The sequence below is a fragment of the Mixophyes fleayi genome, chromosome 5, assembly GCF_038048845.1.
Source record: "Mixophyes fleayi isolate aMixFle1 chromosome 5, aMixFle1.hap1, whole genome shotgun sequence".
NCBI lineage: Eukaryota > Metazoa > Chordata > Amphibia > Anura > Limnodynastidae > Mixophyes > Mixophyes fleayi.
Genome location: NC_134406.1, coordinates 44,548,748 through 44,562,757, shown reverse-complemented (window position 1 = coordinate 44,562,757; position 14,010 = coordinate 44,548,748). Strand labels below are relative to the sequence as shown.

The 14,010-nt window shown below is 37.6% G+C and overlaps 1 protein-coding gene across 1 annotated transcript; it reads right to left on the bottom strand.

Annotated features, from left to right (window-relative positions):
* Nucleotides 1-5,503: 5,503 nt before the first annotated feature.
* On the bottom strand, nucleotides 5,504-13,619 carry MNX1 (motor neuron and pancreas homeobox 1). The gene is made up of 3 exons (XM_075211236.1): nucleotides 13,127-13,619; nucleotides 10,706-10,866; nucleotides 5,504-6,259 (listed from the first exon to the last, which is right to left on the bottom strand). The coding sequence occupies exons 1-3, from the start codon at nucleotides 13,617-13,619 to the stop codon at nucleotides 5,900-5,902; spliced, it is 1,014 nt and encodes a 337-aa protein (XP_075067337.1). The 3' UTR covers nucleotides 5,504-5,899.
* Nucleotides 13,620-14,010: the final 391 nt, after the last annotated feature.

The window sequence follows — 14,010 nt, the reverse complement described above, 5'->3', positions numbered from 1 at the left end:
AGCCCATTATTGTTAGTCTTAAGCACTTGTTTGTGAATACAAAGAGACGGTGTTAAGATCGCTGAGTTAATCCAAAATAATGATAACAAAGGTTCCTCTTCAGTTTGTGGCGTCAACGTGCAAGGCTTCTGCTCTCAGCCCTTCCGCGCTGGTATGATTGATGGGCAGCTTTGCAGTTGTTTATTAACCTAAAACCATTGCAGCCTTGGTGTGAAATGTTTCTGTAGTTTGACTATGCTTTGGTGTTTGCTTGTCTGCACATTCACACAGATCCAACAGGACTATTACCAAGTTTTCTCAGGACCATCCACTGAGATCCTGGGAACCTGTAGACATTTGACAAATAGACTGCCTACCACACATGGCACATCAGTGTGCAGGATCCCGTCTCCCCTCAGTCCTATTATTAAACCTAATAAGCTTCAAAATTCTTGAAGTCCTGTATACTGTGTGTATTTTTAAATAGATGTATTTCAATGTGTGTATATATCCGCAGGGCCATAAATATATAAGCACAACTGTTAGTTGTGTAAATACACCAAGTGATCCTGTAAAGCCTATAATAATACTTGGATATTTGCAGACACCAGACACAGAAAGCATTGGACAAGACAATGCAGATCACATTTGATCAGGATCTGCAGGGTTATTAACTAATGTGTTTCATGCTAAAGTTCACTGATTTGAGCAGCATTAGGAAGCGTTATTATTTCACGACTGTGGGAGGAACTGGCGAGCCTACCAATCGGAGGGGCAGCCCAGATTTTTAATTTTTTGAGTAAATACTTTTTATCAGGTGTTATAAAATTAGAAATATGAAAAACAACCATAACAAGAATACAAAGGGGCACATGTTTAGGGAGATGGGAATATCCGGTTGAAAAGTGTTAGGAGTAAGGGAGGGTAACAAAGATTCCAAAAACGTGAAGAGTTAAAATCAACAACAAAACCAAAAGTAGTGTGAAAAAGCACATATATAGATAAAAATGTAATAAATAGTGTAATATTAGCTTATCATGAAGAAAGTCACTACATCTGCAATTACTGCAGGTGATTTACAAGTATAAATAAAGTGCAGAGGTGCAGAGCAAACACCATATCCTCTTATTTTGTGATGTTAGAGGGCTATTCCTGCACATTTACATCCAGTGCTACCTGCAAAGGTATTACATGTGTTAGTATGTCAAGGCACCTAATGAAGAAACAAGCTGGGGTATATCGGTGCCGTCCTGGCTAAATGTGGCCTAGCTGCAGCAATTCGCTCGACTCAACCAAATGCAAAAATAAGCTTTATATTTCAGGAAGAGATATTCTGATTAATGGACCCAAGAGCCATTGAAAGGCCAAATACACAGTGCACACCAAAGCTTTCCTTAGTGATCTTTACACCATCTAAATGATTAGTTAATTACCAAGAATTTTAACCTCGGGCAGCATATCACCCTTCAGAGCTCTGGAAAGCCCTGTGGAGCTATTGTCATATACCCAGTAAATTATAATATATATATATATATATATATATATATATATATATATATATATATATATATATATATAAACACACTGTATCATCTGTACCTTACATGTCAAACCTTGTAAAAGTAACATTTTTGCTTGCCTCTTGTTAATTTTATTGAAATGTGTTAATTGGTGCTGCCTTCCAGCATAGTCTAACACCTCTGTAGGTACCGTTGTGTTAGTACTTAGTACCCAGATGGAATAAGAGAGAGACATGTTGTAGTCACAGCTGTATGTCAGGTTAATAAAATGAGTGCACATTGATTGTATGGATAGTGAGACGTGCCTGCTTACAATGACCCCTTGTACAAGTTTAAATACCCTTTGACCCCTTTACTGCTTGGAAATCTCTCACATGTGTTAACAACAGTTGATAAAGGCTGCAAATTGTTTTTTATTGGGCTGAGAGCTTTTGTCAATTGTACACAGACTATTAGTAACACTGTCATAATGATGATGGGGAGACACATGAGTTTCTGCAGAATATTTAACAGTTTGTCACTATAATGGACTAATGGACTATACAAGGATCTTCTCAACAATGCACTAGTGTTAGATTATGGCATGATGGGTATACCTGAGAATTTTTTTCCCAGGAAAAGTTTACAGTAAATCACAATCCACATTTATGGGTAAACCAAAAACACTTATTAAGGTATTTTTGACTAGCGTCTGAGTAACTTATTGCATCCAATCTTTATCTTCATCTCATCCTTGTGTACCCTGTTTATCATCCAATCAGATCATTACAATGTTAACAGTACAGCCAATCGGATCACTGGAATCTTTGCAGCAGCAGCAGTGAATGTCTATTTGTGTTATTATGTTAATGAAGACATGGTTGCATGTGGCACAGTCATGATGTGAGGAGAATGGATGCCACAGTTACATAATGGAAAGAGCAGGTCTTCCAGCAGCAACTGATGGAGGTGACACCAAATTATGGTGTCAAACTCAACTCTATATGAATTTGTGTAGTTACAGCACTTGGTTGGGAGTGGGGGCTCGTTGCAACAAATTCAATACCCGTCATGACAAGGCTGCCCACTACCTGATTAAATCTATTGTAATCATTAGCCCTAAATGGCTTGTTTAAGATAAATGCATTCAGATAAATACTTTGAGAGAAGTTTCCTACACATTTCATAAGGAACATGGCATGAGCAAACTGCTCTGCAGCTACCAGGATAATGATGTCAGTGCCCGCACACATCTGCTGCTCACAGGCAGCTCAAAACAACTATGATTTTTATGCATCTTGGTCTGGTTCATGGATTACACTTGTAACCAATTCAGTCCTGCAGATAAGAGGTTCCCAGATGTCATAATATCCCATCAGTAAATCCCACTGTAGGAGCCTTTGCTATTATTAAAAATAATGCATTATTTACCTTCCAATATGGCTTATTACATATGGCACATGTTAGGGTTAGGATATTGATTTCCCACTTTTTCTCCATTTGTAACAACTTGGACTGAACCAGACACCTGATGTTAAAAAAACCCAACAATTTTAAAATAATTTATTCAGTACATGCTATTGCAATAGGTAGAAAATGGGTAAAGCAGCGGCTAAATAGGTCATGTTGGAAGGAATTATATTACAATATGCATAGCTAGGAAGATATTGTATGCATTAAATACAGAATAACATACAATATATGCTGATGGAATGATTTCGGATGTGCCTGAATGTTGACCCTCCATCCCCCATAAATCTTGGGCATCTGACAACTATAATTGCCAATCGGAGCCTACCATGTTGTATTACAAGAGCTTCCATGTTTAGTTCTAAAATATATCATGTCCCAGCACTGGGGTCATGAGTTCGATTCCCGACCATGGACTTATCTGTTCTCCGGTTTCCTCCCACACTCCAAAAACATACTGGTAGGTTAATTGGCTGCTATTAAATTGCCCATAGTCTCTCTTGGTCTGTGTGTGTGTATGTTAGAGGATTTAGACTGTAAGATCCAATGGGGCAGAGACTGATGTGAGTGAATTCTCTGTGCAGCGCTGCATAATTAGTGGCGCTATATAAATAAATAGATGATGATGATGATACCATACAAGTAAACGTGCTAAAATTCATTGACAGTCAGTATGTCAAATTCATTGACATGCTTATGGTAAGATGTGCTTACCATCAGTAAGACTCCTTATATGCAGAGTCATGCACATTTTATCACCTAGTAAAAAATAATGATGCTTCCATTATGGCAATAATTACTTGAACTTAAAGTGAAAGATATTGAACAGTCTATAAGAAATATTTATTTCTAAGTATTGCAAATATAATACATTTATACTGCATAAAACCTTGTAAATATTATCTATATAAATAGTGAGTTCTGATGTCAGTATTAATTAGGAAAAAATTAGTATTACAAGGAGTAGCCTACTTCTTGCTGTAAATTATTATACATATAGTCACATAGGATTACGGTAACATACATAAATACTATCGACCTGCAGTATTGTTGTTTTATAAGGTCGTGAAGCGTCTCTGTGATTTATAGGATGCAATAAGACCCTATGCAGAATGAGCCTGAAATGGACTTGTTTTTTTCTGCAGCAGGTAGTGTGTGGGCAATCAATAATAGAGAACCAAGGGCAAATGCTGGATTTAGGGGCCAGGGGTCCAAATGTAAAACATAGAGAAGAATGAGAATTATCACAGGTACAAAATAAAGATTTTTTTTTTCTTTCACCATTGTTTTTTGTCAAATGCAACATGCCATTTTCACATCTCATAGTAAATACATAATATACACACAAATATGGTATATATGAACACAAACCTAGTGTAGTCTACAAACCATAGTGTAAAATAAATATATAAAAAGGCTCATTTGTTGAAAAGGCTCTTTCTTGGGAATTATCCAGCCACCAGTCATAAGAAAAACACACATTTAAAAATGTTCAACACTGTGGACCTCATTTAGAGTCGGACACAAAATCAGTTTAAGAAGTGTAGGAGTGGGAGTGTGCCGCAGCTTGGTAGGGTATTACGAGTGGCAAGCAACCCCAGTCGCGGCCCACTGGTAATACCCTTTCGAGCTGCGAGCAGTTCCTGCAGTTAGCTAACTGCTTGCGCCACCTACTTCCTGCCGCACAGCTTTAGCCCTTTTTTGACATGTGTTGCCTCTGCGCCTCACTGCGACTAGGATGTATTTACATGGTCACGCCTTCACAATTCCACGTTTCTCCCATTCTCTCGTAGTGAGTCGCAAGCTGTCGCAAGTGTTAATTGCGTCCAAGATGCAGGCGGATTTGGTGCTTTCTGCACATGCGCGGTAGTGTTTTTTTGTTTGATGCGCCTAAAACGGACTTTGCGTCCGACTCTAAATGAGGTCCTGTATTTTTCTTCAAGTCTTTAGTGCTCTCTTATGATGTCCCACCTCCTTCAGATGTCTCTATTTGAGGAGAGATTACAGGAAACAAATAAATCTGTTGTGGGCAGCAGGAGTATCAGTGACATCCACAGGACCAGACCAGTCATAATACTAAGTTGAAAACAAAATAACCAATGCATATAGAATAGGTATTGTGTTCTAATTAAATATATTACAAAGCTTTGTAAATGTTATAGTACAGAGAATGTTAAAAATTGTGTAGATAATGGTTTTCCTTTATTCATCCCGGTAATTGTCATGTGCAGTAGGATTTCATAGGAAAGATCCAAAGATCCTGCTTTCCATAAATTAAACCTGTACACATAGATAGATAGATAGATAGATAGATAGATAGATAGATAGATAGATAGATAGATAGATAGCCATCTTAATACATGTGCACTTATATCATTTAATAAAAGTCTAGATAAACATTTCTTGTATAAAACAAATTTATTTTACACACCATCATTAAGATGGAGAAAGCTAAATAATAATTTAGCATGCATAAGTAGAGGTATCTTTTCTTTTATAAATACAATATACAAAAATACAGTATATAGCTGTAATATCTCCAGCAGGTTTACCATTCATGGTGTAAACATACACAGAGGATGCGCACAAGTGGTTTTGACACCCATAGATTCCATATCTCATCACTAACTCACTGTCCTTAGAGTCAATTTATACATTCAACTCCCTTAGAAGGGAGGAGGGGTCATGATGTCCATCACGTATCTCCAGTAGTAATGTGGTTGTAGCTGGGTAACATTTAGAAGCTCACTGGTAAAATAAAACAGTGGTTGATGTCACCAGAGGAAGAGAAAGAAGTCTCTGTGATGTGGCTAAAATGTAGTCAATGTCTTTGTCTTTCATTCTCCTAATATATATGATGACAGGGAGTCTGGCTCCCATACACAACACTGTGACCAGAGGTCAGCTCTGAGGACATTAGGAGGTCTTCATGAGGTGTCCCAGTAAGAGGCTCAGTGCAGTTGGCTGTTCTGCTGGTGACTGTTCTCCTCCTCTTCAGATGTACAGTCAGACGAATGGTGGTAGAAGTGCTTGTCATCTCTATGCTCCTCATCGTCCTCATCTTCTCTGTCCTCCTCCTCCTCCTCACTGTCTGTATAGTCCCTGGGCAGGCGGCTGCCTGCTTTTAATGACTCTCCTCTTGAGTGTACATGGTAGGTGGAGGTCTTGTCTTCCTGGTTGTCCTCTGGACACTTCTCCTCGCAGCTGCCCTTACTTCCTCTCTGCTGTTTCTCTGCATCCTGAACGGCCTGTTCCTTCGCCTTCTTGCTTCTCTTCCACTTCATACGTCTGTTCTGGAACCAGATCTTTACCTGTTGTGAAAATAGGAAATGGTGACTAATTTGGAGAAGAATGGCAGATGCCATTTGATATGATCATATGAATAGACTCACACAGTGCTTGATAATATACAATGTTGCCAATGTATACTCTACACAGCAAGTTTGACTAACACAGTGTTTTTATGTTAACGATATCTATATATATATATATATATATGTTTCAAATTGAATAATCATTTTGAGAAGTTAAACATGTTTTAGATTTAGGGTAAAATTTAGTCAATGTTCAATGCTGCACTACAACAATATCTGAGGTGAGGAAGGAAAAGGATTTGGCAATAGATGCAATGGAGTTACTAGCACTCCAGAGCTTGGATTGAGGCCTTCGGATACTGGTATATTGAAAGAGGGTTCATAACGGTGACTTGGACTGTAGCAACTGGTCTCTCATATTACTACTCACTTAGGATGGAGATTGCTGTGTCTGGCAAGTTAAGAAGATGAAAGACTAACGCAATTAAAACTGGGAAAAGGTGTGATAAAATGTACTAATTGTATCATGTTGTCTAATATTTCAGGTCTGTAAAAAGAGACCTGAATAATGTAATTTTTGAGTTCTGCAGTAAAGGGGCAGCAAATCCATGAACTGCATAATGTGATTTAAAGATAGATGTGAGTGTGTGTGTGTGTGTGTGTGTGTGTGTGTGTGTGTGTGTGTACAACTGTTGTGTGTGAGGGAATGGTATATATAGGTGTATAAGTATCATAGACTGTAAGCTTGCAATCAGGGCTCTCTTACCTCTTTGTCTGTCTATTGTTACCCAGTTTTGTGTTACTACTGTATACATAAATGGTGATGATGGTAAATGGTGATGATGATAATAATAACAATTATAATAATAATACACTTGTTTAAAACAATTATTAGAGGAAATGGAGATAAAACCGGTCATTTATGTAGATACACATGTATAGTATATATATTTTTATATATATATATATATATATATATATATATATATGGGTAGCGCTGGGGTCTTGAGTTCAATTCCCGACCATGTGTGGAGTTTGTATGTTCTCCCCGTGTTTTCATGGGTTTCCTCCTGGTGCTGCGATTTCCTCCCACACTCTAAAAACATACTAGTAGGTTAATTGGCTGCTATCAAAATTGACCTTAGTCTGTGTGTGTGTGTGTGTGTGTGTGTGTGTGTGTGTGTGTGTGTGTGTGTGTGTGTGTGTGTGTGTGTATATTAGGGAATTTAGACTGCAAGCTCCAATGGGGCAGGGACTGATGTGAATGAGTTCTCTGTACAGAGCTGCGGAATCAGTGGTGCTATATAAATAAATGGTGATGATGATGATGATGATATATATATCTAGATACCTGCATATATATATATATATATACACACACAGAATTCATCAAAGAGATTTCCTGGATCCACCGTCTTCCACTGACGGTCCATTGCTAGAAAAATATTTCACAGGCCTTAGTAGTAATAGTGCCCTAATCATGTATAATATAATATCAGGAATATCTGGTGGTGAAATTACATGGTAAATTTCGAGTATAACACTGTATATGGGCAACATTCATTTTAGACCAAATAAACTCTGAGATCTTTATACTCCATTCTGACACTGTCATGTTTACCTAGTTATAACCAGTGATATCATACCTATATATATTAGTCATCTATATCCCTATTGCCTGTTACAATGAATCCAGATCTCTGCTGTTAATCTCTCCTACTATGTGTATAAATATTTCCAAACATTACTGAAGTACAAAAAATTCTCTCCAAGCCGACTTTAATGCTTTAAAAAAAGTAAAAGAAAACACAAAACCCCCCAGAAAAGTTGAATAATTTCAGGAACAAAATGACAAATTCATTAACCCTTATTGCACTAATAACAATCATTACCAAATATTAGAAATCTAGGTTGATGGCAAAGTGGTCAGTTGTGTAGCCCTGCAACTATGCGGGTACTGGTCTGTGTGTTAGTGCTCCATCCAATCTAACTGGATGCCTCTATTCTGTTCTGTTTAGTGGAGTACTGAGAAGTGTAATGCTACATTTAACCTGTTAATTAACAGGATCAGACTAATAATAAGAGTAAATAAATAAATAAATCTAACACCATGCTGCAATTATCCGTATTTTGCACCTCTATCTTATTCATACACATCTATTTAATTTATGCACATGAACAAACTTTCCCTTCTCTACAACTCTATCTACTTACAGTGCAATGGGAAATGCAGCCCACTTCAATGCACTAGGCCGACCTCAAACACTGTGACCAAAAGTATAAACATCATTTACAGTAAGAAATAAACCCCAGCTTTGAATATGAAGAGAAACGCTTGGTTAAAAAAAAAAGTAGTATCCCACGCTAAAGTAGATGGCAGAGAGTAAGTATTCAGGGTAACTCTGTGACAAGGAAACTACTTCCACATATTACAATATCAGTTATTTTCGCATAAAACTATTGTAAAGCTTATCAGCATTGAACCCGTTACGGCAAATATAGACAAAATATGTGTCTCCATCTGCTGTGGAACTAGATTTCAGCAATCTCTGTCAACCAAAGACAGTGCATCTTGGGATTTGTGTGTGTGTATATATATATATGTGTGTGTATATATATATATATATATATATATATATATATATATATCATCATCATCATCATCATCAACATGTGTTTATATTACAGATACATGTCTGCATCCGAAGAGGGCACTCAGGTCTATGTATGAATGTCTCCCAGCTGTAGGGAGCAGTGGTTGTTTAATGCTCTTACAAACTATCACATGAATAACCCTACATATTAAATACATTTTACAATGATGTGGGTTATGTGGGCAGAGTTATACTGTATAATCGAGCCAATAACCCATAAAATATAGCTGGAGCCCGCTTATCACAGTGATAACCATATGTCACGTTAATATTAATACTTAGTTGAAAAACACGGAAACTAATAAATTATATTTGGTTTCAACTTGGTTGAAAAGTATACTTTATTTCTCTACATAAAAATACTAAATTGCTATTTTCACTTGTTCTAATAAGAATGAAATATGATATTTCCGAGTAACGGAAACAATTTTATCTGTATCTTATTTACGTTCCCAAAACTGCAAATATATAAACATTACTAGTGCAAAACTGTGTGTTTATCCTTTATCTGTCACCTGTATTTACGTTTATACATTAATGTTGGTGCATTAGTTATTTACGGTTAGATGTGTTACAGATTTCCTTGTCAGCTTTCTTCATAGAATGGAAAATTCTATTAAGGTAATGCGCCTATTCCTAGTAGACATTAGATCATGTTACATGTATTGGTAATGTTAGTGTAATATTATTATATAAAGGTTGCTCTGTTTTTTTTTGTATAAATAATCCAGGATAATACTAGTCATCTAAAATGAAATAGACCTTTCTCAATTTTATACAATACCCTGTTATCTTGTTAATCCGAGCAGCTGGTCATATCAAAATTAAGTACAATTGTTGAAAGTGATACGTGACTCTCTTACATCGCTCTGGATGGTAAGATGATCATCAAGTGATTGGAATACTGGCTGCTATCTGGGCATAGGTCAAAAAACTCTACTCGCATGCCACAGGGCGAATTTAATGCCAGCTAGAGCGGAAATCATATGACTGATATTATCACAGTAAATTGTTATATAGGTTTCTCTCCTATAAAAATGACAGACATCACCACATTACTAATGGCACTAATAGGGTCACGGGGGGAGGGGGGAGCTCTCACAATTAGGGTATGTGAGATTTCTGGGTGATGACACCCATCACATACAACATTTACAACAGGTGATCTGCATAACAATATTGTAGAAAATGTAATCACAACACTGATACTAATCCAAAATATGACTACAAATAAATTGTATCGTATAAAATATGTATAAATCTCAGTTTACATAAAATTGAATGCCGTAGTGTTGCACGATGTTCCATTCCATACGCTGCTACATTTTTAATAGACAATAGATGATGTCTGACATTTTCCAGTAGTAGCTATACTGACACTATAGCATGTCTCAGTAAAATATGATAAAACGCACTGGGACCAGTTATCCCAGCTTTGCAGAATAAATCAATGCCCTTTCTAAGTTAAAAATCGCAATTGGTTTAATACATTTATTTACTAGGAATATATGAGTCCAGATACCATCATGGGATCTCTTGGCCATTACCTTGGTGTTTGATATCAGCAGAAGCTATATGTTTACTTAGCACTCTGTATGGGTCAGCTGCAAACATGACCCATATAGAGAGAGTTTAAAACAAGTGTTGACGGAAGAATTGTTCAATAACACAATGTAGTGCGTGAACAGCAATAACAACGATCCTTTATTATGTGGTTTAATTGTAGCATAAATCGACATTAAGAAATACATGAAGTACTTTTGATAGAATTGTCACACGGCTGACGTACCTGGGTCTCTGTGAGCATCAGGGACGTGGCTACTTCAAAACGCTTCGGCCGAGAGAGATATTTATTCAGTTTAAATTGATGTTCTAATTCCAGCAGTTGCTGGCTTGTGAAAGCTGTCCTTGGTCTCCTACATTTTCCCAACAGGTTGGACTGAGCTTGAGCTGCAATTAAAACAAACCCAAACAACAATAAGAAAATAAATAAAATAATAATAATAATAATAATAATACATATTTAAAAACAAATAATTTCACTACAACACGATCTAAACCGCCAAATAACAAGATAACATGGGGAAATTGCACAACATATTTTTTTATTCAGCCTTTCAAGTAGAAGTTACTTGTAACAAAGCACCTTTCGGCGTTTAGTGATATCCATTATATAAATATATTGGAAGCCTGACGCTTCCCTGAAGCCATAATGCATATGTGTGTCAGTTTAATAGGAAATAATATTCAGTTACAGTTGCGTTTTAATTTAAGGAGTTGAAAACGCAATGAAATATATAGCATTTCTTTAGCACTTAGATGATGACTTGCTGGGAATCTGTCTCAGGGCAATTAGAGAACATGAAAGGGAGGAATAAAATGGAGCTTTGATTTGTAATCAGGCTGATAAGTGATAGAGCCTTGTTCCAAGATGTAATTCCTCGGTGTAACCCTCTATCTCCTAGATAAACACGATGTTTATTTAACAGGAATCCTTGGATTTTAATCCAGTCTAACAGCTTCCACTTATCGTGTTTACTCATCAACGCAAACATCTGCACAGATAAAGGATAAATAACATGTATGTATATATATATATATATATATATATATATATATATATATATATATATATATATATATATATATTAGACGTAAATATGTTCAAGTAATTAAAAGTAAAAACAATGACCAATGACAATGATCGCAATCTGTTTCCCTGTGGATGGTTAATTATTGGTATCACTCCCTAATGGCTATGATTTAGTTAACCGAAGAAACTCAATTCCCCACCTGACAATACATTAAGGTTTTAATTAAAAGATATAGACTAAAGTGTCACATAGGAAATTATACACTGCACTGCAATGGGTTGTGTGGGAGGCTGGATCTGTACTCACTCATTAGCCCTCTCTAGAGATCTGTAAATTCATATAAATAGCTATGATATAATGAAGCATATATATATATATATATATATATATATATATATATATATATATATATATACCCATCTACCTGTCTATATATACATATATATATATATATATGTATATATATATATATATTATATATATATATATATATATATATATATATATATATATATATATATATACACACACACATCTTTTGATTCGGATTTCCTCTGTATATAGCTGCATTACTTAAACCACAGCTCTCACACGTTTTACATATGGCTTCACTTTTATTAATGCCATAAAACGACATCATCACAGGCGTCAAGATCCATAACACCACTGAAAAGGAAATAGAGGGAGAACTTGGTCTCTGGAAGTGTTATTCCGTAAACGACAGTTATATTGTTGACTATAAATGTGAAATCTGTAATGTGTCCTAGCAGAGGATGACAAAGCCTGGCTGTGTGTGTTTGCTATCAGCTTTATCTGCAGTGGTTAGTAAAGGGGAAGTTGGACTGGCCTTATGAAAACACAATTAGAGCTGGGAGAACAGATCCCATCCTGGGGGAAAATGGGCTGGAGGGCACAGTACGTGAGGTATCTGGGACACTGGCCCATTTTCGGGAGGAGTACTGAGCCCTGTATAGAAGGACAGAATCTCTCACCTCAGTGACATCTGCCAGTACAAACATCACCCACCTACAAAAAAAATCACTAAATGACTTGTTTCTTGTGTGTCAACTGCTAAGTAGAAGTATAATGGACACATTCTGCCCTGTACAGCGAATAAATCACATATTACAGCAAACAAATATAAAACCTAATATAATGGGTTTAGTTCATTATATTAGACTGTTAATATTATGTTTTATCCATATAAACTTCTGATTATGTTATATCCCCAGTCCTGTAACAGTATTTGAGATATATATATATATATATATATATATATATATATATATATAGTGATCATATTGTTAGTATGTAAGATCTCTGTTCACTGATAAATTAAATCTTCAACCCACAGAGTCCAGAGCTAGCTAAATACTACATTTTATATTTAGAACGTATTATACTGGAGGTACACTCTAATCTACTAATAAAAAAGTGACATATACCTCTGTGCAGATATATAATGCACATACTGTGTATCTGTCTTTGACAAACTTGACAGATTGTAGAAGTGTTATATATACGAACATGATCTAGATGCAGCTGGACGCTGGCATTCATTCCCCGTAAGTATATTACAATACTAATTTCACAATCTTCAGCCTGGGGATACTTACAGTTAAAGTCTGCCATTTTGGGGAGCATCATACCAGCAGTGGAAGCTCTTAACCACTGGTCCAGCTGGAAGGTGCCCGCGCTGATCTTGATGGGGTCCATTTGGTGGGCATGGTGGGCTCCCTGCATCTGGGAGTAGGGGTAGGACAGGGCTGGGTGCTGCCCAGCTACTAGAGCCGCTGCAGCCGAGTAGCTGTAGACTGGGTGACCATAGAGAGCCTGCGGGTGGATCCCTGCGCCCCCCGGGTGGTGTAAGCCCATCATACTGCCTGGGTGATGGTGGCTGCTCAGGTAGCCGGGTTTGGGGATCAGTCCACAAGTCCGGGGAGGTGACGGGCTCTCAGTCCTCATGTCTGGGTGGTCAGAAGGGGGGCTCCCTGATGTGGACAGAGGCGAGGAGGACAGAGAGGTGACCAGGGCCAGGGGGGACGTCTGAACCTTTGGAGGGTCCATGGCCAGGAGAGCATCGATCCGGAAATTCTTGGACTTTTCCATGAATCCTCCTGGATATGGGATCAGAGCCAGAAAACAAAGAAGCCAAACTCCGGGCGTGGAGTCTTCAGCAGTGACCCCGGGACAGGCAAGTTCCAGCCCGGCCAGGTGAGCTGTATGGAAGCGGCAGTGTGAGCGCAGATCCAGGTGACACTGGCTCAGGGAGTCTCTTCTCACTTGAAGGCCCGTCTGGCCTGTCTATTGGTCACCTCAGCCTGGGCCTCTGATTGGAGGAAAGCGGCTGGTGGGCGGGGTCCTGTGGTCACTTCTCAGACCTATTCCTGTCAATGAATGGGGCTGCACTGGGCTGATGTGCCAAATACTCAGAGGCAGAAAATAGCCTCTAATCACGTGTTAGGATCAACATGAGCCCCTACCCATTACATCACTGCTA